The sequence below is a fragment of the Heloderma suspectum genome, chromosome 5, assembly GCF_057233095.1.
Source record: "Heloderma suspectum isolate Gila_16-S chromosome 5, 16-S_ref, whole genome shotgun sequence".
NCBI classification, from domain to species: domain Eukaryota; kingdom Metazoa; phylum Chordata; class Lepidosauria; order Squamata; family Helodermatidae; genus Heloderma; species Heloderma suspectum.
This window is the reverse complement of record NC_139462.1, coordinates 28,489,755-28,516,217: the sequence shown is the minus strand read 5'-3', so window position 1 is coordinate 28,516,217 and position 26,463 is coordinate 28,489,755. Positions and strand designations below refer to the sequence as shown.

General features: G+C 44.0%; 1 protein-coding gene across 1 annotated transcript in view; it reads right to left on the bottom strand.

Annotated features, from left to right (window-relative positions):
• The window catches only part of GRID2 (glutamate ionotropic receptor delta type subunit 2), a 1,421,890-nt gene that overhangs the window by 13,916 nt on the left and 1,381,511 nt on the right, over nt 1–26,463 (bottom strand). The window contains exon 15 of the mRNA XM_084855634.1: nt 2,400–2,640. Within this exon, the coding sequence (XP_084711760.1) occupies nt 2,400–2,640 (241 nt within the window). The remainder of the gene's footprint in view (nt 1–2,399; nt 2,641–26,463) is intronic.

Genomic DNA, 26,463 nt, shown 5'->3' with positions numbered 1-26,463 from the left:
ATGTTTATTTGTCCTCCCCCAATGAACATTTGAACCATTCAACATTTGAAATGCCTGACTGGCCTTTTCCCCCTCTCAGGGAGTAAGTTACAAGGAAAAAGTGTGCACATGGTTCTTCTAAATAGTAGCCCCGTAAATCGAACCCTAGGCTGGCTGGTAATTGTCACCCTCATGTATTGTCAGTTGTCTGACGTAAAGTAGAGACACACATTTGCCTTGATAAATGGCAAGCCTAAAGAGAATGATTAAACAGCTTGGGTATATTACAAGAAAACAGGCCAGAAAAAAGCCTCTAGAATTAACATGTCTGTGCTGGGCAATCCAAGCCCCAGTTCGCATTTAATATTTTGATGGTGATGAATTTGATAAATGCACCCTGTTCTCTTGAACAAAATGGGCAGATGGAAGTTTGCAAAGCTGATGAAAGCCTAGCCCTGTGCAGCTGCACATACGAGGGCTGCAAATGCAGGAAGCAGGGATGGGCATGCAGACACGGCCTCTGCTGTCCCTGGGCATGTGTACGCCTCTAAAGACCTTTGCACATTTAGTGCTAAGGTCTGAAGGGGGATTGTAACTGCGTTTGGCTGAATGGGTTTACAAGTTCCCTTGCAATCAGGAACGCTGTCTTATTAGGGGTCCAGTTCAGAGGAAGGTTTGTGATCATGTTCAGATGAATGTGATAAATGCACCAAGGTCTTTTGGGGAGGTTGTATGTCCAGGGAAATTGAGGCTGAAGCTCGCATGCACATCTCCACCACACATTTTTAGCCCTCCTGTGAGTAGTGGAGCACCTGCACAGGGCTCCTATTAGAGCCATTTCACACATTATGCAGAGGCAATCCTGGGTTTGCCACATCAAGTACACTCAACAGGGGGCTGCAGCCAATCACAGCACACTGATTAATGTAGCTGGATGATACATGTGCCTGTCAACACATGTTCACTGGATTTACATTTTTAGGTGTACACTGAAAACACTTGAGATGTATACCTAAACATGTAATGTGTAAATCAGCCCTTAGACAGCATTAAGAAAATGAAAGCAAATGAGAGATGCCTCTCGCAATGATTAAAGCCACAGAGGTGTTTGCTGCCTTAAGGGCTGGTAACAAGATACCAAAATGAAACACAGTTAATATATGAAAACAGTTTAATGGAACCAAAGAACCACCCAAGTAGTTCTGAATGTCCAAGGAGTCTTTGGCTTGTGTTTCTCAAGCAACAAGCTCTCTTTTCTTTTTGAAAACTTACTTTGAAACTGAGCTGTTTGCGATATGGCACTGGGGCCTACTGTTCAGAGAAAACGAAGTAAAACAAACAAACAAACAGATTCCGCCCAGCATGCCTGAGCACACCTGAAGTAGCTGTTTGGGTCTTGGCCCAAGTTCAAAGGCATGAATACCTCCACAATTTTGCCTCTGATTGCAAAAACAATGAATACCACTTGTTCTTGTAGATAATGAGATCTGAAGTCTGCTGTGGGAAAACAGCTGAGGCTTATGAAAAGTCTAAGGGCAAAATCCATACAGAATTAACAAGCTTAAAACTCAGTCATCTGAACAGGACTTCTGCATCCTTAACTTTTACTGAATTGTACCCCTAAATATTTTAAATAGCTTTAGAGAACCTCATAAGACAATCTGGTATACTCTTGTATTTAAGGCAGCATTTTGCATTCAAACGTGATAGAGGAGGTTGAAAGCTGATTAATTATCTGTCATCTAACAGCATAATAATTTGATATTTAAATTAATTTGCATATCACCAAAACCACAATAGAGGATATTGTTTAAACTAGGGAAGTATAAGATAACTTACAATTGAATAACAAAAGCTACTACTTATTAGAAGACAAGATCATTTTCAATACTTTTGTTATTATCCCTTACACACCAAAATCTCTTGAAAAAAATTAGGATGCGTATCCTTAACTAGCAGCCCAACTGATTAAAATTTGACCCCACCTTAATCAACTAAAATTTTAATTGATTGATTTTCCAATTCAGCTGATTAAAGCTTCAATCCTATGCACACTTACTTAGGAGTAAGTCTCACTGAACTTCCTTTTGAGCATAGGATTGGGCTGTGCAGTTTGCAGTCCTAGTTATAATATGTTAGTAGAACATAGATCTTATCCACACCAGGAATAATAAGAAATTTCATTGCAAATACTTTACAAATAACATTGAATCCATTGCATTCAACAGTGAACCGTTCCATACTGGGCTAAGTATTCATAACTATGAGCTGAACTGTGGTATTATATCTACTTCCCTTCTTGATTTTCTTCAGACACCTTTTGTTCATATCTTGGTGATTAGAGAGCTATAGGGAAACATTTCAGAATACATATTTTCCTTCGCACCTCAGTGCTCTGATGAAATGGAAGGTTCTCATACCTCTTTTGAAGGAACCCGTGAGCCTTTTCTTTTATTCCACCATGTTTCCAACATTGCAATTAAACAGGAGAGAACAATCCCAGCTGCCAGTATGCAAAATACACCTGCAAAGCTCTTTATGTCCAAAGCTCCTCCTTTATATTTGGGGTCCACAGAGGAGTACAGGTCACACTGGCCATTCTTTGGCCACCACTTATGCTTCAGTAGATCCATGTGTCCATTCTGCTGAAGTTCTAGAATCCTTGGGGAGAAATCAGAGAGTCATACAAAATGTCACTGACAACCATGGTGGCTTACTTTCATAGCTGTACAGCACAAAGCCCAGACTCTCACAAGAAGAAGTCCATGCTGCTCCAAAGATCTCATGTGTGAAAACGAATACATCCCTGATGCACAAGTGGCTGAACAAGTGCCTATTCCCACAACTAATTCATGGGTCACTCATCATGAGATTTGACTTGAAAAACAGCCCAATCAACAGGTGATGGTACTGGCAAATTATTAGAAGGCTGCATTTATGAAAATTGACCCATGACTGACCCATTTCAAATGGCCAGGCGGATGGTGAAAATGTGCAACCATCATGCAGAAAGAAGTTGTGTGCATCCACTCTAGCATTCCAATCCTAACTATATTATGTAAATGTTAGGGATCCATTTGAATCAGGAGAGGGCAATGTCCAGCCTGCAGGGTTAATGCAGCCTGTGTGGTTACTCAATCTGGCCCGTGGAGCATTGCGTACCCTCCATGGGCCCCTCCCCCTCCACAAGCCCCCTGACCCAGGGGGAGAAAACCCCAGGTTATCTCCAATCAGTGGGAGGGTAAGTGGCACAAGGGGGGAATCCCTTGTTATCTCTGATTCCCCTGCATGAGGCTAGGGACGGGTCCCTTTCCATGTCATTCATGCCCCAATTGGGACACGAGGGTAATGGCAAAGATTTAAGTTTTAAATCCATGGAAATGACTTCCGCATGATGGCCACAATCTATCACACAGTTATGTGCACATGTTCCATTGGAATTGCTGGCATTTAAATGCATGTAGTTCTGAGTGAGCTACTAGACAATGGGTTGGATCAAAGGGGACCCATTGAAATAATGCTGTCACTTGAAGTGGCCCTTACACTGCTAATACAGCTGAACTGCTCTTGCAGGTTGCTTCACTCAACATGGCTAATGTGGAATGAAGTTTGCTTGCTCTGGTGACTGTGGGATATTCTGCGGAGGACTTCTTCATACAGCGCATAGTAAACCAATGGAATTCATTACCACAAGACATAGTGATGGCCACCAATTTGGATGGCTTTAAAAGGGGATTAGGCAGATTCCTGGAGAAGAAGGCTATCAGTGGCTACTAGTCCTAATGGCTATATGCTACCTCCAGTATCAGAGGCAGTATGCCCATGTACACCAGTTGCTGGGGAACGTGGGTGGGAGCGTGCTTTGCACTCATGTCCTGCTTGTGGGTTTCTCATGGGCAGCTGGTTGGCCACGGTGTGAACAGAATGTTGGACTAGATGGACTCATGGTTTGATCCAATATGGCTCTGTCTTCCTAAATTCTTAAGACAGTGGGTTGTGTGAGTGTTTTTTGCCTTAAGTCTGTGCATTTTGTCATAGGCCTATGCATTGCTACTTTCTCTTCTTATTCACAGAGTTACAGAATAATTGCTCTATTTTCCCTAGTAAATGATGCTTCATTTGCTTGTGTAGTTCCTGATAGCACAAGATACCATTTTCAATGTATCACAATACCACATTTCATTGTATAATACTTGAAAATATTTAAAACAAATATTTCTTTAAAATACTTTCATACCACTTAATATACTAAAATCCCAAAGTAGACCATGCTAAAAATACAATATGACAATATAAAACAAGATCAAAGAATAAATAAAACATTACAACAACATGGCAATAAGACAAGGCAGTAACGTAACCCATTACAGGTCATTATGTTAATTGTATGCCTGTTAATGTGTTTTAATGGATAGTTATCTAAAATATGTACAGAGATTGTGATTTTATAACTAAGCTGAGGAGTTGTAGATGTGGAAAGACATGATTAAATCCTTAATTTAGAGAAATTATATATCAAGGAAAATTACAGCAGAATCAAAGTGTCTAGTCTGTCTATCTGTTTTATGAGGCCAAAAGTCAGATCCGACTTACCCTTTGCAAAATCAGGCAATTTATTTCAGTCATTTAATAAAAGGAGCTAATTTGTGCTGAAATTTTTGAGCACAGGAGAAATCTACCACCAGACCAGCTACTGCACAAATCACATTAATTTTCAAAGGGTTTTGCATGGGAGAATAATGGAGGACCGTTTGGAGGATAATATTAGTCATTGGAAGGAGAGGTTTTAAAAAAGTGACCTAAGGCTATGTCAACCTTAATTTGACAGCCCCATGCTTTTTGTAATGTGTGAGTGTTCCACAAGATGGCAGCCTCTATGCAGGAACGGATGATGTTCGTTCTTTGCTCCAGTGTTCAGGATTAGAGAAAATAAGCATTTCCCCACCAGACAGCAAACTACGCGATCACAATCAGTGTTTGAATATATTAATATTCAGTGGAGGCTGGTGGCTCCATGTCAGTGGATGTCAGTGGCACACAATGGATTCTCAGCCCACTGACATTGGAGCCACCAGCCTCCACTGCTAATATTTACTTTTCAGAACTATCACCTAAACTAGGCTTTCTCCAACTTTGAAACTGTAGTCCAGTGGGCTGTAGCTCAGTGGCAAGAGCCCCTGCTTTGCATGCAGAAGGTCCAATTTCAATCCCCAGCTTCTCTAAGTAGGGCCAGGAAATAATCCTGCCTGAAGCCCAGAAAGGCAATACTGTTGACAATACTAGGCTAGGTGGACCAATGGTCTAACTCGGTATAAAGCAGCTTCCTACGTTCCTAAACTCATCAAGGTTTTGTATATTTTTGTTAAACAAGAAGCACAAAAAGATGTTTTGCTTTAGCAGTGCACACTTTTGTGTCCAGTCTAGAGATGAGGGGATCAAAGGAAGTTTAGGTCCCCAGAAAACAAGCAGCTTGAAAAAAGCAACAGAGAGCTGTTCCCATCATCGCTGATCAGTGCAAATATTGGAAACCTCAACTCCATGGATCAAATGTGGGAATTGGATGTTGTACGGCTGCATCAGCAGTCTCCCTCCTGGCACAGTCAAGATACAATCACAACAAGGCTGAACCATTTTGGGGATCGGGTTCAGCACCTTGGGTAGCTCCTTTAGAGTTCTGACTGGTTCTGACTGAAACCCAGAGATTCAGAGTTTCTCCACTACAACACTGAGCCAAGCAAGAGCAGGGCTGAAGGTCTTACTGTGTATACTAAAGGCATTCTGGCCATCAGAGACTCTCTATTTTTCTTGACAAGTGCTGGTTACCTGTATGCACCTCCACCATAACAAGACTAACACAGGAGGTTGGGATTGCTCTGCTTGCCCTACACCCAGGATTATACTGTAGTTAAAACAGCACATGCCACCTTATGTACTGGCACACTTACGCATACTTTTAGACATGGTATGCCAACTAGTGCTTGCTGGTATTCAGATGAAAGATGGCGTTATTAGGAATGCAAAGTGCTACTGTAGCAACAACAACAAAAAAGCAGCTATGAGGATGTACACTAACATTCCCCCCACGGTAATTCAGGTCATGAGTTACTGAAATTCAGAGGCTTAAAGAACATTCGGAGAAGGGGCACCAGATGGTTTGAGGCGGCATGCAATACTGAATGCAGTTTCTAGTATCAGGGCATATGAACCAAAATGCATTATTTCAGCTGCTTGCTTTTCCTCTCTGAAAACCAAAGATTAGAGGAAGTGCTAGAAGCCAAACTCCAGGAAAATGACAAGGAAATCACTTGGCCACACAGAAAGGGCATCCCATTAACAAAGCATGAACTACTTCCTACAACAAGGAGAAAAATGGTTTCCTTTAATAGTTCAGATTTGACTCTAGCCCAATGGCTTATTTTCTTTCCCTATGTATGCTGGTTGTGAGCCACCTAATAGCATAATTAGCCTTTCCAGGTGCAGTTGTTGTGATGTCCAAACCCAGCAAGAGTGGGTGGCTGGGGTGGTTTACAAACCACTCTGAAACCCATGGCTTATTCTAGGTTTCAGGGTGGTTTGTAAACCATCCCAGCCAGCCGCCCTTACCAGGTTCAGATGTCATGACAACCCGTGCCCAGCAAGGGTAATTCTGCTAATTAGGTAGTTCTTGACCGGCATGCACAGTGATGGAAAATAAACCTAGTGGCTTATTTTCCCTCGGTGGTCATGTGAACCCAGTCATTGTTTACAGCGGGTTGGATCCACACTAAGTTAGCTGCACTTTGTTCCAATTAAAATCAATGGGACTTAAGTCACAACTAACTTTTTACATTGATAACTGTCATGAAACTGTCTCCTTGCTGGATTGGAACATATGTGAGGAAAGGACTACTCCAATACAAACTGGCATAAATGCTCACCAACAGCATTGTTTCCTTCCCCACTCTCTGGATTTAATGTTGTTGCAAGCCAGTTCCTGAGCTGGTGAGGCAATGCATGCAGTTCTTTGGCTTCTATCTCTTTGCCCTATTCTGAGTATGACAGCCCAGAATAAGAGAAAAAAGCAGAACTATGGGAACTGACTATTGCAGAGGATCCAAGCCAGACAAATATGGGAAATAAGTCCCATGGGTTATGATTGTTTAAAAATGTCTGAATTGACCCAACAAAAGCAACTGTCTCTGTTACCACTATATGTTCATCTTGCCCTAAGCATGATCCATAGATCTCAGACAGCATAGTTCCACTTGATTCTCACTTCTTGGTGATGGCGATAGTTATTATGAGCTCCCTAGTGAGGTTCGACTGGCACCTACATTGTATTCCTTTCAGTGCCAGGTGAAGACCTTTTTATTTTCCCAGGCATTTTAGCATTTTAGCTTTCTAAACTTTTAGCTTTGCTGTTTTAAATCTGTATTTTAAACTCCTGCACTGCTGCTAGGTTTTATTGTGGTTGTATTGTTATATTGTGGTTTTAATGTCCTATATATTTTAAATAGTTTTATTGTGTACTGTTTGGTTTTAATTTTTGTGAACCGCCCAGAGAGCTTCGGCTATTGGGCGGTATAGAAATGAATGAATGAATGAATGAATAAATAAATAAATAAATAGATATTACTTGTTTCTTGAAGTTACCTGGTTGAGTTCTGTGTATTGCCCTTGATAAGCCATAGAGGGTCATGTTTTATCCCAAAAACATCAGAGCCCCAGTAGTTCACATTTTAATCCAAGATGAGTTCTTAAGAAGCTCTCTTTCAAAAATTAAACAGAGACATAGAACTCCTTTGAAAAATGTGAACCTATATGTGCTTGGTGCTTCTGAGAGCTCTCCATCATCTGGCTATAGAGCTGGAATAATAATTCTTCCCTGCACTACGAGGCTATAGCAATTCCCAATAAATTATCATAAGCCATTCAGTTATCAGAATGACATCCACACAGGCAGAATATGAGAAATGATGTTGCCAAGCAATTAGAGTGCTGATGACAACCATATCATTTTCAGTGGCATTGTTTTGGTGTGTGTTTGTTTTTTAATGTATAAAAATAACTAATTCTTTTCTTAGTAATTACCTAACTCCTCAGAGTAATTACAAATGCCTGTACTGTTCTAATGGTGGGGATATATTGGGAGTTCAAAAAATTATAATGTAAGAAATTCAGATATTTATTTCAGAGTTGTTTTTTGGTCCAGAAAGGGCCCCCAGGGTAACTTACAATTTAAAACTTTAAAGCAATTTGCAAACTCTAAAATGTTGTGCTCTGCAAAATTAAGAGCACAAAAACAATCTTAAAAACAGAGCACAGAATTAGAACATTTAAAATCACTTCAAAGCCAAGTGGAACAAAAACGTTCATTAACAGCCCACCTGTTACAGTCAACAAAGCATGTGCAAGAAAGCAATTTTGCACTACATTTTGCAGTAGTTGCAGTTTCTGAACACTCTTCAAGGGCAGCCCCACATAGAGCTTGTTACAGTAACCTGAATGACAGGTGATTAAGGCATGGCTCACTATTGCCAGATCTACTTTCTGCAGGAAAGAATGCAACTGGCACACCAGTTGAAGCTGGGCTACAACAGCCACCTGACCTCCAGAAGCGAGATCTTTCCAAAAGATAATCCAGGCTATTTGGCCTTTCCAGAAGATAATATAATTATGTATCTCTGCCAAAGACCTACCATGTAATTCTGCATAAATTATTATTGCTTAGGGCTTTTCTACATGAGGCTGCTAATTCGCTGCATCTACTTTTGGTTTCGTCACAGAATTGACATCCGAGCACTACACGAGAAGCATTTCCTTTCCTGCTTTTCCTCTACATAACCTCTAGATGGCACTGTAGTATAGCAGCAAAGCACAAATACACAAGAAGAAACTGCCCTTTTTTCACCATCAGAAATAATACCTCATTTTCCTTGCTCTAAAAAATTTGAGGAAAGTGCTGTTTACAAATAGAAGGGAAACTGGAGGGTCACATCATCATTTAAAAAACCCATAAAAAAACGCAAGCGGGGAATGATGAGCACATAACACATGCCTTGTGTAGAAAACCTCAAAGTCTTAATTACCCATTTGTAAAATGAATGTTATAGAAAATTCAAGGATGTTATGTATTTTTTCACACCTCTACATAGCCCTGATGTGCTGGTGCCTTGGCACAATTTTAGGGCATTTTTATTCTTCAGTGTATGTTGTCAGGAATTACAGATTATGAAGTGAATGTGATGATATCATAGCACCATGTAGCCAATCAGATCTGGCCAACTGATGACATCACTGAAAGCAAACAAAGCTCGCATATTGCTGAGACAACCGATGTAACGCAACTTATCTTGCTGGTAGTTACATTGCTTGCCAGAACCGTCCAGCAAGACTTTTGTCCAGGTCTGGTGGTCACATTAGTTATATGCAACTAATGGCTGTAGAATGTAAGTGGGGCTGAGCATTCAGATGTGCATCATAGAATCATAGAACAGTAGGGTTGGAAGGGGCCTACAAGGCCATTGAGTCCAACCCCCTGCTCAACGCAGGAATCCAAGTCAGAGCATCCCTGGAAGATGGCTGTCCAGCCTCAACTTGAATGCCTCCAGTGTGGGAGAGCCCACCACCTCCCCAGGTAATTGGTTCCATTGTCGTATTGCTCTAACAGTCAGGAAGCTTTTCCTGATATTCAGCTGGAATCTGGCTTCCTGTAACTTGAGCCCATTATTCTGTGTCCTGCACTCTGGGATGATCAAGAAGAGATCCTGGCCTTCTTCTCTGTGACAACCTTTCAAGTACTTAAAGAGTGCTATCATATCTCCCCTCAGTCTTCTCTTCTCAAGGCTAAACATGCCCAGTTCTTTCAGTCTCTCTTCTTCATAGAGCTTTGCTTCCAGTCCCCTGATCATCTTTGTTGCCCTCCTCTGAATCCTCTCCAGTTTGTCTGCATCCTTCTTCAAGTGTGGTGTCCAGAACTGGACACAGTACTCCAGATGAGGCCTAACCAGTGCTGAGTAGAGGGGAACTAGTACTTCCTGGGATTTGGAAGCTATGCTTCTATTAATGCAGCCCAAAAGAGCATTTGCCTTTTTGGCAGCCACATCACATTGTTGGCTCATATTCAGCTTGTGATCGACAACAATTCCAAGATCTTCTCGCCTGTAGTGTTGTTGAGCCACATATCCCCCATCTTGTAACTGTGCAAGTTTCTGGTTTCTTTTTCCTAGGTTTCTTTTTCCTAGGTGCAGAACTTGGCATTTCTCCCTATTAAATGTCATTCTGTTGTTTTCTGCCCAGCGCTCCAGTCTATCCAGATCACTTTGAATTTTGTTTCTGTCTTCCAAAGTATTAGCTATCCCACCCAATTTGGTGTCATCTGCAAATTGGATCAGCATTCCCTGCACCTCCTCCTCCAAGTCATTACTAAAAATGTTGCAGAGCACTGGACCCAGGACTGAGCCCTGCGGTACCCCGCTCGTTATACCTGAACATACATCCTATTGCAAGTAGTAGAGCGTGGAGCATCTAGATGCACACCACCATCTATATTCTTCCATAGCAACTTAACTACATGTTGCTGGACTGGGAGCAACAGGAGATTCCTTCTCCTCCAGAACACCTGGCTCCTTGTGGCATTTCACACCAATTTACAAAAGGGGGGTGCTTTTATTTGGGAGAAGGAAGAACAGCCTGTGAAAAATACCTCCCCCCCATTTTGGCTCAGCTCTAGTTGAAGCACTGGACATTTTCCTCCTTTTAAAAATAAAAATAAATAAATACATAACATTAAACTATAATGAAGAGCATGCACATTAATATGAAATGAGATATTCATTATGTTTATTGTTGCAATAAGCACTGGAGGGAATTCTTAAATGTAATGCTTAGTGTAGTTTCTTAAACTTGCTTTGTTATTCTGCTGAGTGCAACATTTCTGAAAGTTGAGAAAGAAATGGACAATCAGGATCTTCTGCATATTTTTCGTGTGGAAATAATGCACTGAAGTTAGCTTCATTTATTGTCTGCCCAGAGGAGAATGAGAATAGCAATATGGATGTCCATTTGCCAGTCCTACATGGTACACCAGCAGTTACTCCCAAGAGAGTCACAAAAATATTCTAAATTCATCAAGCCCAGTGCTGTTATATTAAACATTGAATGAATTCATTATGTTGACTCATTAATGTGCAAAGCCAATGTTAACAGGGCCAAAATGTATTATAGATTCTGATCAGTTTTCAGAATGGGAGGTGGAAGCTCTCAAATGCTCCTTCAGCTTCTGTGTTGTTGTTTCCCTTTGCCATTCAGGTTGACTTTTCAATTATTTGCACTTCAGCGCAAAAGAAGATGTGCTTCCATTGAGGTCATGCAGGGGTGGCTCCTTATGCAACAATTCACCCTCGCCACTGACTCCTGCCTCGTTTCATCCATCCACCACCAACTCCGTGAAGCAATTCATTCAGTGGAGGCTGGTGGCTCTGAGTTCAGTAGGGCTGTAAATCTGCTCTGGGCTTCAGTCAGAACCAGTCTGAACTTTGAAGGAGTTATCCAAGGTCCCGAACCCAATCCCCAAACTTTGGATAGCTCCTTCTGACTGGTTCTGGCTGAAACTTAGAGCAGATTCACAGCCCCACTGAAATTGGAGCCACCAGCCTCCACTGAATTCATCTTTTGCTCAGGCTTTCCAGATATGATTGTCTTCCTCTACCCATCCCATTTCCATGGCTCTTTCCTCATGTACTGTGTCTCTCTTAGATTGGAAGCCTGCAGGTAGGGGCTGCCCACTTTGAATCTTTGGTTCAAACTAACTAGATGTTCTATGGTTAGGATCCTTCCATTTTTTTTCCTTTAGAAAAAGCAGCTGCAGCTCCCCTCTGGACTGGGGCCACAGCAGGGTGGGGGTGGGGCTTTCTCGGCACACTGTTTTCCTGCTGAAAAATTTCCCTTCCTAAACTGCTATTTGCTGCACATAGCAATTTTGGGGGACACTTTAGGAAGGAAAGGCAATTCTCAATGGGAAAAATGGCCTGAGGGGGGGAAAGGCTGAAACCCTACCCCACCGCACCCTGGCCCTGATCTGTACTGAGAGTAGTGCTATGCCAAAAAATTCTCCCACGTTTTTTCGACCATTCTCATTCAGTGTGATAGAAGAGAAATTGCTTTCAAAAAGAAATTCAATGGAGAAATTTCAGAATTCTCATGGGTTGGGTTTGGGTTTCTTGGGCTTACCTTACTTAGGAGGTGGCTGAGGAGTGAGCACAAGTGTCCTGGTTTTCATTGTATAATTACCCCTCTGGCTGGCTATAGCCTCCTCAGCTTCCTACACTTCGATTAAAGCCCACTTTTTCAGATCAGGATGTGGAGGCGGCCCCGGAGGCTAGCTGTGATCAGGTAAGCTCAAAAACACCACAAAAATGCATTATAAAACACCCCGAATGAGGTGAACAATGAAAGCCTCTTTCATGGGGGGAGAAAACAGGTAACTGGAGGACAGATTTGGCAGAGCACTAACTCCACCTCATCCCTGGAGCTGGACACAATGCTGCCTCCACCTGCGTTGCAGTGGATGAAAACTGGGGGCCAGCCTGCCAAGACAGTTGATGTTGTTGCAACATGAAACCCCCCAAAACCTTTAGGAAAAAAGAAATAAGCTGTCCTAGAAGCCCTGCCAAAGGGGAGCCCTACCTGGGAGAATCTGTTGGGAATTTCTCCTCCCCCTGGAGAAATTTGTCTCCCAAATTTCTCTGCCCACAAGTAAGGTGGAGAATTCCAGGAGGCCATTGTGCATAGTTCTAACCGAGATCCCCATGACTGTTCTTTCTGAAGAATAAGATGTGGGATTGAAACATGGCATTAAAATAATGTCTGCTTTGATCCTTGTTAAGCCAGAGGGATGGCAAGCTCCATGGATCAGTGATGCATTGAACCCAGATCTCTCTAGACCAGGGGTGGGAAACCTGTGGCTCTTGTCCTAATTTCATGTGGCCTGTGGCCTAATTTCAAATGCTTTCAGCAAGTGATCAGTTCAGACTTCTGGCAAGAGTGCTTTTCTGGGTAAGGAGGAAGAAAGAGAGGAGGAGGAGGAGAAGAATTAGAATTAGAAGAAGAAGAAGAAGAAGAAGAAGAAGAAGAAGAAGAAGAAAGGAAGTGTGTCCTTGCCGACGTTTGGCTCTGTCCCTGTCCACTACTGGTTCCAGCCCCACCCACTACTGGAATGTGGCCCCCAACAGATCACCCCTGGTAGAATGTGGCCCTCAAAAGATAAACCTTTCCCAACCCCTGTTGTAGTTCAAGCCCAACCACCTTTCCCTTACAACACAAGGCTCTCTTTAATCAGTGATTATAAGTTAGGTCATAGCATTTCTGGTTAATCAGATTTTGGTTCAGAACTCTTTATAGTAGGACTTTACTCCTGACTTTTTTTACACAGAGAAAAGTGACATGGGAAAGTCAAACTGGAAGATGGACTTTTAATTAATGGGTTCTCTCTGGACACATCTTTCCTACAAATGAAAAAAATCTATAAGTGAGGGATCCAGGATCCTTGACCTATTTTTGAAGCAATGTTCAAAATCACTCCATAACCACTGAGAAGCAAAATCCAATTAGCGTCTTGATGGCCCTTAAGAGTTGTGCTGACTAGTTTACTTTTAATATTTCCATATGTGTTATATGTTTATGCTAAAACTGCAAACGTCATTACAGAAATGGCAGGCATGATCTTTCATAATATGGAAGCTGTGCTCCAAATGAACATATAATAGGCGTCATTAAACTGACCTAAGAAATATATGGGGCTGCTGCAAAGGATTAGTTCCTGCAGAGACAGAAGCCAAAATGGCACATGGAAAAGGGAACACTTGGGTGATCTTTTAAAAATGTCAGCATCATTTGTAAGTCCAATATGATATTTAGGTTAAAAGGTAAGGAGGGAAAGAAAAAATGCATTTCTTTCAATTGTGAGAATCTGGAAAGAATAATCTCAGCCTTGGAGTGATGCTTCAGGCAATGTAGATGCTTGCTCTTACCCAGCTGTTCAGGTGCCCAGTGTCGGAAACAGAGCAACAGCATCAGGCCTAATTTACTGAGACAGAGCACTGTTGTCTTGGAAGGTGGAAATTAGGTAAAATCTCTCCAAGCCATGTTAGCGTCACACAGATCTGCATACTTGACTTTAGGGCTGTGCACTGCTTCGGATCCTAATCCTAATTTCGAACCGAAGCAGGCCAATTTGGACTGAATTGGTCCAGATCCGAAGCAGGTCCAGATCGGTTTGAAGCGGTCAGAAGCAGTTCAGATCAATCCAAACCGCTTCGGATTGCTTCGGACTGATCTGGACATTCTGAATCCTTGCTTGTGCCCACCCGGATGTGCCCGCTGAGCTGCGTGAGCCCCCTGCTCCTTACCTGGACCCGTTGTGAGCATCTGCAGCTGTTGCCCTCTTCAAGGGAGTTCCATTTTCTTTTAAAATAGTGGCTCATCTTTTCTGGAAATCAAATCTTATGCAAATGGCATAATTGTTGCATACATGATGTAAAGCCATCATGTATGCAACAATACAGGTGTAAACGGCCCATTTACGCCTGTAATGTTGCGTACATGATGGCCTTATGGATGCCATTTGCATAACATTTGATTTTCGGAAAATATGACCCACGATTTCAAAAGAAAATGGTGACTCCTTTGAAGAGGATGATGGCTGTGGGTGCTTGCAATGGGTCCAGGTAAGGAGTGGGGGGCTTGCATGGCTTGGCACGCAGCTTGGCAGCTTGATTCGGATGTCCGAATCTCGCTTCAGATTCAGAGTCTAAATCAGGTTGGACTAGGTCTGAGCTGGATTGAGGTGGGTGAGGGCACATTCGGAAGCTCTGAATCAGCCTCTGAAGTGGGCTGGGGGGGGCATGCACAGCCCTACTTTACTTAATGTTACTACTGTAGGTGCCAAAGAGATAGAAATTATGAGGTTCCAGTATGCAGGCCAGCATCAAGCGCAGGCATGGTTGGGCACTTCCCAAAGTCCCACATCCCAGCAGCCCCCCCCCACAACAGCCCCCTGGAGCTGCTTCTCCTCTTTACCCTTGCAACCTGCTTGTTCACCTGCCTCTCACTCTGGCCCAGACAATGGTGGTGGAGAGAAGGAGGAGCAGTAGATGCCACAGCCTCCTTGCTCACTGGCTCTCTGCCTATCAAGCAAGCAAGTGGAAGCAATGATGAGAAAGAGGATGAGGCGCAATTGCAGCTGGTGACAGTGGTGGTGAGAAGGTAAACTCACTGAGGGAGGGGGCTGATTGAGGTTGTCTTGCCCAGAGGCCCTCAAAAACCTGGATCTGGCACTGCCAGTATGCCATAGTACTAGGCAGGGCCCTGACTACAAACAGTTTTTTCTTTTTAAGGAGCTCTTGTTCCAAAGAGATAATAAACTAATCAAAATAAAAAGGAAGACACCACAGGTGGATGAAACAGAAAGATGGGAGATCAAGAGGAAATAAGGCAACAGTATAGCACAGGGAGCTGATATGATTCCTAATTACCTTTTTTTAAAAACAAACCAACAAACAAAAACCTAGATTATGGAGTAGTATAAAAGCTACAAATAACGACTTCTGCATAAATCCAAGGTCTGTGGTTTCAATTACTCTTTTAAGCCTGTAAACAATGACATTTACAAGGTCAAAAGGCCCTATCATATTATACAGCCTGCTTCTTAAAAATCAATTTCAATCACAGAAAATAGAAATGAAAAAAAGAGGGGGTAGGGAAGAAAATGCTTTTTGCAGTTTTTTTTTTTAAACTACTCTGCAAACATATTATGTGGCTAGGATGAATACAGCTCAAAGTTTATTATGTGGCTAGTAAGAATACAACTTAAAGTTTATACGGCTACTCATCCATGTACTGATTTTGGAGTTATCCCACTATCATCAATAGAGCTATTGCAGAGACAGCAAATGGAAAATTGTACCTTCTTAGGTAAAATTGGACACAGAATACAAATGCTATGTTTTCATGAGCTGAAACTCCAAATTCTCTATAAATGTCCAAGAAATTCATGACAGTCCCATGCATTCAAAAATTATGCCTATAATAATATTCCTCTGCAATGTAATCTGTTGTTTTAATGACAATACTCCAGAGGCAGTCGGAAAACAAAATCAATGTTCCACCAGAAAACATTTTCCTCCCCTCACCCATCTCCTGTAAAATATCCTCCTTGTTACCAGAACTTTGCTCATATTACCTTTGAGTGCTCAAGCTATAAACATATATCATGCCAAAAGTGCAGAACAGATTAGCAACATAATGAATAATAAGAATAGAGGCTTTCAGACTGTGTCTTAGATCAAGAAAGTAATCCTTCAAGGCCTTTCAAGGCTACATAAAGATTAGAAGGGGTGGCATTCCCTCTTGTCATACTGGCACTTGCTCTCACCTTGTGCCCCATTTGAACCGTCCTGAGCTCCATTTTGGTGGAAAGGTGGGATAGAAATTTAATAAACAATAAATTAGAACCACCAGCAGCCAGCAGAGCAAGAACTGTGGCAGCTGGGGATTTCATCTGAGGAGCAGGGGGGAGTTGTTTTCCTCTGGCCAGTGTCAACTCCCTGCTCCTTCACCACTGTTACTGCAGCCTGACTGGCCATGGGAAGGGCTCATTATTTTTGGCTCCTGGAACAGCTGAGGACCTGGTTCCCTGGGGAGTGTTTGGTATCCAGCCATTGGCTGTCCCTCCAGAGAGCCGGACTTAAGGGAAGCTGACATGGCAGTGGCACCCCCAAAGGGGGCAACACCAAAGGGGTGTGTGTCTCCCCTTTGGGGGAGCCGCTTCAGGGGGCAGTGAGGGCCCAGGCCACATCCCTTGGTTTTCTCTCCTCTTTCTGTGTTTCCCTTCTTTCCCTTCCCATTGTGGGAAGTGAGGGGGGATTTCTGGGGTTGTTTGGGGTGTGTGTGTGTGGCCTTTGAATGTGTTTGTTTGTTTTCCAGTTAGGCTCTTTATTATTTTATGGGTGAGAGGGACGTGATTTTATACTACAGGGTGACAGCCTACTGGTATTAAATTGTGCCCCTCCCCTGGGTGAGAGATGGGAGAGGAGTGTTAGGTGTACATTCCAGGTGAGAGATGGGATGTTTGGCATGACTGTTTTATTCCGCTGAATGCTGCTGTGTTTGATGTCTTTTTTGAGACAAAGTCAGCATTATGTGTGTAGAGGAGGCGATAACAATGGTGGGGGCATGAGGAGATATGGTGCTGGCAGAGGAAAAATTCATAGGAGAAGGGAGGGCAGGTATTTTACACCTATCCAGCCTTCTGGTTGCCTTGTCAGCCTAGGTACCTTGGGGAGCGGGCCAAGCCACCCGCAGAATTGTTGCCTGCTCCTTTGCAATGCCAGGTCAGTCTGGAATAAGATTGCAACCATCCATGATCCAATCTTGGATGAAAAGGCTGACCTGGTATGCAATACGGAGACTTGGCTGGGGGAGATAAGCGGGCCTGTATGGATGCAGCTTCTCCTGGTCGTATACTCTGTGGTAGAGCAGGTAAGGAGACGTGGATGGGGAGGCGGCGTAGCAGTGGTCCACAATGATAACATCCCCTGACCAGACTCACTGTGAAGGAACTGGCTCACATCGAGTATCCCTCAGCCTCGGGACAGATTGGCGATTGTGTTAGTGTACCGGCTACCCTGCTGCCTTACAGAGTCCCTAACTGAGCTCACAGAGCTGGTCTCGGAGCTGGTGTTGGAGTCGCCCAGGCTTTTAGTCCAAGGGGATTTCAACATCACACTTGGGTCCAGCTTTCCAAGTGTAGCTCAGGAGTTCATGGTGACCATGACAACCATGGGCCTGTCCCAGGTGGTCAAGGGGCCAACACATGAAGCTGGTCACATGCTCGATTTGATCTTCTGCTCCAGTCATGAGAATGATCCATGGGTGGAGGTTCTATCTGTCTCCATGTTGTCATGGACAGATCACTGTCTAGTCAGGGCTGGTATCACAGCTACTACCTGCCTCTGCAGGGGTGGAGGACCAATTAAGGTGGTCCACCCCTGAAGACGGATGGATCCATTGCAATTCCAAAATGCCTTGGGGGGTTTCCTGGCTGGTGCCACCACTGACCCTGTCGAGTCCCTGGTCTCTGTGTGGAATGAAGATCTGACCAGGGCTATTGACACAGTTACTCCTAGACGTCCTCTCCTACCCGCTTCCAAACAAGCTCCATGGTTTACAGAAGAACTGAGGGAGCTGAAGTGGCAAGGATGACGACTAGACCACCGATGGTGGAAAACTCGACTTGAATCTGGTAAGACATGTCATAGGGATCTTTGAAGACCTATGAGGTGGCAATACGTGCAGTGAAGAGAGTTTTCTATTCTGCACTTATCGCGACCGCAAACTCCCGCCCAGCTGAGCTGTTCAGTATGGTTAGGGAGCTGAGTCAGCCCTTCCCCGCCCCCGAATCCGATCTTATTGCCTTCAGTAGCTCACTGTGACACCTTTAATGAGTTTTTCACAGATAAATCTCTCAGATACGAGTCAGGTTGGATGCTGTTGTGGGGACAGAAATCAACAGTGGGCGTAGGGATGTACGAAACTCACTTACCTTTTCACGGAATTTTTTGTGGTGGGGGGGAGGCGCTCCGTCCCTCCGCCCGGAATCCTCGACGGGGGGGAGGTGATCCGGTCCTCCCCCCCAGAATCCTGCCTGGCTGGCTCTGCTCCGCGGTGGCTCCGCGGAGCAGCTGGCCAGGGCCGTCTGCAGCCAGATTTCCAGCCATGGACGGACTGCTGCAGACGCAAATGGCGGCCACCATAGCAGCCACCATTTGCATCCAGCCAGGCTGCCATGATAGGCTACGTAAGTATTTACGTAGCCTATCACGGTAACCCCCCCCCAAAAAAAAACAGTGTACGCAAATGGCGGTGGCTACGGTGGCCACCATTTGCGTTCCCTATTTTTCGCCGTTTGAGCCTACGTAAATATTTACGTAGGCTATTGCGGCGAAAAAAAGGGGAACACAAATAGCGTAGTGGGTGCTATTTGTGTTCCTTTCCCCCCCGCTGTAATAGCTTACGTAAATATTTACGTAGGCTAAAATGGTGGAAAAAAAGGAACGCAAATAGTGCCCACTACGCTATTTGCGTTCCCCTTTTTTTCGCTGTAATTGTTGTTGTTCAGTCGTTCAGTTGTGTCTGACTCTTCGTGACCCCATGGACCATAGCACACCAGGCCTTCCTGTCCTGCGCTCTCTCCCGGAGCATGCTCAAGTTCATATTCATTGCATCGGTGATGCTATCTAGCCATCTCATCCTCTGCCATCCCCTTCTCCTTTTGCCTTCAGTCTTTCCCAGCATCAGGGTCTTTTCCAGAGAGTTTTCTCTTCTCATTAGGTGGCCAAAATATTGGAGCTTCAGCTTCAGTATCTGTCCTTCCAATGAGCACTCAGGGTTGATTTCCTTTAGGATGGACTGATTTGACCTCCTCACAGTCCAGGGGACTCGTAAGAGTCTTCTCCAGCACCACAGTTCGAAAGCATCAATTCTTCGGCGCTCAGCCTTCCTTATAGTCCAGCTCTCACAGCCATACATTACTACTGGGAAAACCATAGCTTTGATTAGACGGACCTTTGTCGGCAAGGTGATGTCTCTGCTTCTTACTATGTTGTCTAGGTTGGCCATAGCTTTCCTCCCAAGGAGCAAGCGTCTTTTAATTTCATGGCTACAGTCACTGTCTGCGGTGATCTTGGAGCCCAAGAAAGTAAAATCTGTCACAGCTTCCATTTCTTCCCCTTCTATATGCCAGGAAGTGATAGGGCCAGATGCCATGATCTTAGTTTTTTTAATGTTGAGTTTCAAACCAGCTTTTGCCCTCTCCTCTTTCACCCTCAACAAGAGGCTCTTGAGATCCTCTTCGCTTTCTGCCATTAGGGTGGTATCATCTGCATATCGGAGGTTGTTGATAATTCTCCCAGCAATCTTAATTCCGACCTCTGCTTCATCCAACCCGGCATTTCTCATGATGTACTCTGCATATAAGTTAAATAAGAAGGGTGACAATATGCAGCCTTGTCGTACTCCTTTCCCAATTTTGAACCACTCGGTTGTTCCATGTCTGGTTCTTACTGTTGCTTCTTGACCCTCGTACAGGTTTCTCAGGAGACAGGTAAGGTGGTCTGGTACTCCCATCACTTTAAGAATTTGCCACAGTTTGTTGTGATCCACACAATCAAAGGCTTTAGCGTAGTCAATGAAGCAGAAATAGACGTTTTTCTGGAATTCTCTTGCTTTCTCCATGATGCAGCAAATGTTGGCGATTTGATCTCTAGTTCCTCTGCCTCTTCGAAACCCAGCTTGTACTTCCGGTAGTTCTCGGTTCACATACTGCTGAAGCCTAGCTTGTAGGATTTTGAGCATCACCTTGCTGGCATGTGAAATGAGCGCAATTGTGCGGTAGTTTGAACACTCTTTGGCGTTGCCCTTCTTTGGAATTGGAATGTAAACTGACCTTTTCCAGTCTTGTGGCCACTGTTGAGTGTTCCAAATTTGTTGGCATATTGAATGCAGCACTTTAACAGCATCATCTTTTAGGATTTTAAATAGCTCAGCTGGAATACTGTCATCTCCACTAGCTTTGTTGTTAGTAATGCTTCCTAAGGCCCACTTGACTTCACTCTCTAGGATGTCCGGCTCAAGTTCAGTGACCGCACTATCATGGCTATCAGGGACATTCAGATCTTTCCTGTATAGTTCTTCTGTGTATTCTTTCCACCTCTTCTTAATCTCATCTGCTTCTGTTAGGTCCCTGCCTTCTTTGTCCTTTATCATGCCCGTCTTTGCACAAAATGTTCCCTTGAGATCTCCGATTTTCTTGAAGAGATCTCTAGTCTTTCCCATTCTGTTGTTTTCCTTGATTTCTTTGCTTTGTTCATTTAAGAAGGCCTTCTTGTCTCTCCTTGCTATTCTCTGGAACTCTGCATTCAGTTGGATATATCTTCCCCTTTCTCCCTTGCTTTTCGCTTCCCTTCTTTCCTCAGCTACTTGTAACTAAAACGGTGAAAAATAGGGAACGCAAATGGCGGCTACTGTAGCCACCGCCATTTGCGTACGCCGTTGTTTTTTTTTTTTTTGGATTGGTTTGCTGTGATAGGCTACGTAAGTACTTATGTAGCTTATCATGGCAAAGACCAAGATGCAAATGGCGGCTGCAACAGCCGGTCAAAATACCAGCCGCCGCCGGAGCTGCCACCGGAGCCGCCGCCGTCCAAAACATCCGCCCCAGGTAAGCCTCGTCCCGGGGGGAATCCGTGGGGGGGCGGGGGATGGCAGGCCATTCCGCCACGGATTTCGGGGGGCCGAATGCCAGTACATTCGGCCTCACTGAAATCTGTGGCGGAATTCTCCGCCATCCCTTTAGTGGGGTGTCCAGCATGATTAAATTGGATAATTTTCAGCTTGTGACTCCTGATGATGTGGACAAGCTACTTGGTTTGGTCAAAAAGACAACTTGCCCTCTCAATCCCTGCCCATTCTGGCTTGTAGTCCAGGGAGGGGAGATGGTAAAGCAACTTTTGCTGAATATTATTAATGCCTCCCTAAGGGAAGGTAATTTTCCATCATGTCTAAAAGAAGCAATTGTTAGACCACTTCTGAAGAAGCCTTCCCTTGATGCCCTAGACTTCAATAGTTATAGGCCAGTAAGTAATCTACCATTTTTGGGCAAGGTAATTGAGAAGGCAGTGTCCATTCAACTCCAAACAGTCTTGGATGAAACTGATTATCTGGACCCATTTCAAACTGGCTTCAGAGCAGGATACAGAGTTGAGACTGCCATGGTTGCCTTGGTGGATGATCTTCGTCTGGGAATTGATACATCCCTGTTGATTCAAGTGCATCCCTGTTGATTCTTTTGGATCTCTTAGCAGCATTCGATACCATCAACCATGATATATCCTTCTGGATCGCCTGAGAGAGTTGGGGATTGGGGGCACTGCTCTGCAGTGGTTCTGCTCCTTTCTCTCAGGATGGTTCCGGATGGTGTCGCTCAGGGATAGTTGTTCTTCAAAAAAGGAACTATTATGTGGAGTCCCTCAGGACTCCATTCTATCCCCGATGCTGTTCAATATCTACATGAAACCACGGGGAAAGATCATCAGGAAGTTTAGGGCTGAGTGTTATCAGTATGCGGATGACACCCAAATCTATTTCTCCTTAACACCTTTCTCCTAAATGTCCAAGGAAGGTATGACTCCTCTGAATGACTGCCTGAAGTCAGTTATGGGCTGGATGAGGGAGAACAAGCTGAAATTGAATCCAGGCAAGACAGCGGTGCTCATTGTGAAGGGTCCTAATTCAGGTATTGAGGTATGGCAACTAGTTCTGGATGGGGTTACACTCCCCCTGAAGGAGCAAGTGCATAGCTTGGGGGTGCTTCTTGACCCAACCCTACTCCTGGCACCCCAGGTGGAGGCAACAGTGAGAAGTGCCTGTTATCATCTTTGGCTGATACGCCAGCTATGCCCATTCCTGGAATATGTGGACCTGGTAACGGTGGTGCATGCGTTGGTAACCTCTAGGCTTGATTTCTGCAATGCCCTGTACTTGGGGCTGCCTTTATATTTAGTTCAGAAACTTCAACTGGTACAAAATATGGCAGCCAGGTTGGTCTCTGGGACATCCCATGGAGACCATATTACACCAGTTTTAAAATCTTGACACTGGCTGCCAATTTGTTCCTGAGCAAAATACAAAGTGCTGGTTCTTACCTTTAAGGCCTTACATGGTGTAGGTCCAAGGTACCTTAGGGAGTGCCTTCTCCCCTGTGTCCTAGTCTGCCATCTAAGGTCCTCTGAGGGCTCTCTGCTGTGGCTGCCTAATGTGAGATTGGTAGCCACATGCAAGAGGACCTTTACCTTTGCTGCCCCTCAGCTGTGGAATGAGCTGCCAGTTGAAATGCGCCTGCTACCTCATTGAAGATTTTTAAGCAGGTATTAAAGATGCTATTATTCCAGCAGGCCTTCCCTTTTTAGAACTCTTGTTCCTTTCGGTGACTTTTGTATACTGTTTTAAACAGTTGTTTTAAGTTGTGTTTTATTGTTGGATTTTTTTTAAAAAATGTTTTTAATTCAAAATTGGTTTTAGTTATATGTTTGTATATATTGTCCATATGTTTTATGTAAATGGTTTTTAAACTTTGTATATTGTATTTTAATGTTCTAACTTTTGTAAACCACCCAGACAGCTTCAGCTATGGGGCGGTATAGAACTACTACTACTACTACTAAATAAATAAAACACTAGAACTGTGCAGGTGGTCTATGAAGCAAATGGAGAACTCAAGACAACAATTCATAGAACATGTTTTTACATCCTGAAAAATGGAGGACATTTAGGGAAACAAACAAACAAACAAACAAACTGAAATATAAGACATTGCTTCAACACCATCAGTTATCTTGGAAGGTGGTAGGGTACGCAGCTACTCATAGGATCCCAATATCTACGGTGCTGGGTGAATAATGGTAAGGGTGGATTGGGAGACTATCTCTTCATTCAATCAAGAGAAAAGGATTAGCCAAGGATAAAGGTTGGGCCTCTCTTAGCATCTGAACATCTGAAGCTGCTATGTACAGAATCCAACCCATTGGTCCATCCATCTCAATATTGCAGTGGCTGTCCAGAAACTCAGGCAGAAACTTTCTCATCCATGCTTCCTGGAGATCCTTTTAATTGGAGATGTATCTGCGAGTGAGCTTCTCCTCTGCCTCTTAAATATGACCCACCCCTTCAACTGTCCTCCTAAACATGCAAGTTCCTCTGCTCTGCTCCAAGCTTTCTGCAGAGCCGGCCCTACCATTAGGCAGTGAGGCAACTGCCTCAGGCAGCAGATGCTGGGAGGTGGCAGCAGCCCTGATGCTGGCTGTTCCTCACCATTCCTCTCTGTTAGAGGACAGAGCTGTATATGCCACCTTGCCTGTCCTGTCCCCCCACCCCCTTAACTGGCCTGCTGCCTTGGGTACAGTGGAGGATGCTACCCCATCACCACTAAGATCTAACTAAGATCCAGTTGGCTTTTGTACATGGATTGGGGAGACAGCACCATTTTGTCCTTTGCCTCAGGCAGCAAAATGTCCTGGGCTGGCTCTGCCCCAAATGGTGGATTATTTGTTGCCACCAGTAATGCATTTTATTCACTCAAATGTGCGGGACGTTTGAAGAGATTTCAAGGATATTTTCCCATAGGAGATACATTCGAAAAGCCAGTCTCCACATTTGACAGCACTGCCAGGACCATCAATGGAACAAATCTGCAAATTAGCTGTTGATCAGTGCTGCTGACCTTACAGTTCTAAACTTAATAAAGGATGCCATATTGGGTGATTTGGTCCCAACACCAAATAGAAGAAACTACAGGCTACTATACGCCAAGCTGCTGGTGCTGAAATATTTACTCATTGAATGACACTACTGCAAGTTTCAATAACAGAGAAAGAAACAGCTTCATAAAAATTGAGTGCCATTCAATACTGATAACAATCTGTAGAAGGACCCACTGTCTCATCTGTTGATAATCTAATCCCTTTGACAATATACTGAATGTAGTCTGAAGTATACTGCTAAGGCCTGGGTTATTTTTCTCCTTAGACTTCAAAAACTCTATGAAATTAATTCCTTCTGCTCTTAAAGAACAAGGCCCAATCTACACAAAGAGGTGAAACTATTGATGGACTGCAGGTGGAGGAAATCACGTAATTGAATGCTCCCACCCATATAAAAGAAAAAGGAAAAAACCCTTCTTCCATATGCATAACTAGATGTTGAGAAGGATTTTATCCTAGTCTGCTCCATAATTCTTCCTTCCTTCTTTCCTCCCTTTTTTGTGTTAGTTTTGAAAGATTTACACTGGCAGTTTGCCCCCCCCCCCCGCAGCCACAATTATTTGAACTTTGGGTTCAAACCTTGAACCAAAAGTACATTTGATAGCCACTAAGGTAAAGTGTATCATTTTTGACTTGGACCAGGAGTCCGAGATTCAAATCCCTGCTCAGCTACAACACTCATTGGTTATGAAGACATGATGGGTTCAGAAGTAACATTCCTGGTTAAACTAATTATGGTGGGGAAGTAGCTTCATGACAGCCACAAGAGGCTCTTCACAGCCAGCTTCTGCTGGAAACAGAAGAACCAGTTGCTCCTGATCTTGATTCTCTGATGAAAGGTAGGCATCTGAACCCCCTCCCCCCAATGTTCAGCTCCATAGCAGGATCAACGCCCACCCTGCAAACCCTGTTACTGAGAATATGTATTTTGTATTGGTGATGGTATCACCCTAGCACCTTGTCCAATAAATCTAACATGTATTTTGTTCTGGGAAAGGCTGCAGGGGCAAGGGTATTAGCCAGGAGCAAGAGTATCCTTACAGTAGCACACTAGGTTTGTTGCCTTTGTTGTAATTGAAGTTCATAATCTGTATGTCCTCTACCTCAATTGTGTTAAAAGGAGTTGCCCTCCTACAGTATGCAAAGGTTGGGAACTCCAGATACATGTAAAAGCCTTCCTGACTACCAGGTTGCCACCATAGTCATGCAATCCATGGGCGTATCTTCAAATTGGCCACTCTAAAGCAGTAGTGGGCAGAAAGTAGATCATCTCCAAATGATTTGGACGTCAACTCCCAGCATTCCTGACCATTGGCAACGTTGGCAGGGGCTTCTCAGATTTGAAGTTCCAAACATCTGGAGACCTATGTTCTGCCCTCCCCTTGGCCCAATCTGAAGCATCCTCACCTCAAAATGGATCAGCAGGTTAAAGCACCACCTGAGCACCCCTTCTGGTACCCCTTTTGTTCTGAGTACCTCTACCCAATTGTCTCTCAGAAGCATGGCTTCTGTAATGCTTAGCTAGTTCGCTTTAGTTTTATCAAGTAGCCAGAAGCTTAAAGGAAGTTTCCCTTTCATTCTCCGGATTCAAGCTCTTGATTCCTTAGTTCTGCCCCACCCTGAGTTCGCCCAAAGTTGCTGCCCCTTTGTGCTCCCAACTTGAAGTCCCTTGGGACCAGCCATCTGGTGCACTTTTTGATTGTGGGACGCAGTGTGGACAGGCTCTCTGTCCCACAGCTCCAAGATCCACCCAGACTTTGCTTGCCTCACAGTCCATTCCTCATGACCCTTACTCTCATTCACCCTCTCCTCCTCTGGTGCCATACCCACATTTTCAGGACCACAGCTTTTGCTTGCACACAATGGCCTTGTAGGCCCCTTCCAACCCTACTATTCTATGATCTCACTACCTTGTATGCCCAGATGGAGCTTCACCCTCAGTGAAACCCCCGTTGTGACTTTCCAACCAGCTTCTATTTCAGTGGCACAGTCCATGATGTGAGCTCAAAAAACCTGTTCAGGACTCCCAAAGGCTTGCCATACTGTGTAAATCACCCTAGTCTGGGGATGGTTGACCTTTTGCCATGCCTCAGGGGGGGCATGCCTCACAGTGCGGGAGAAAGCAGTGCCA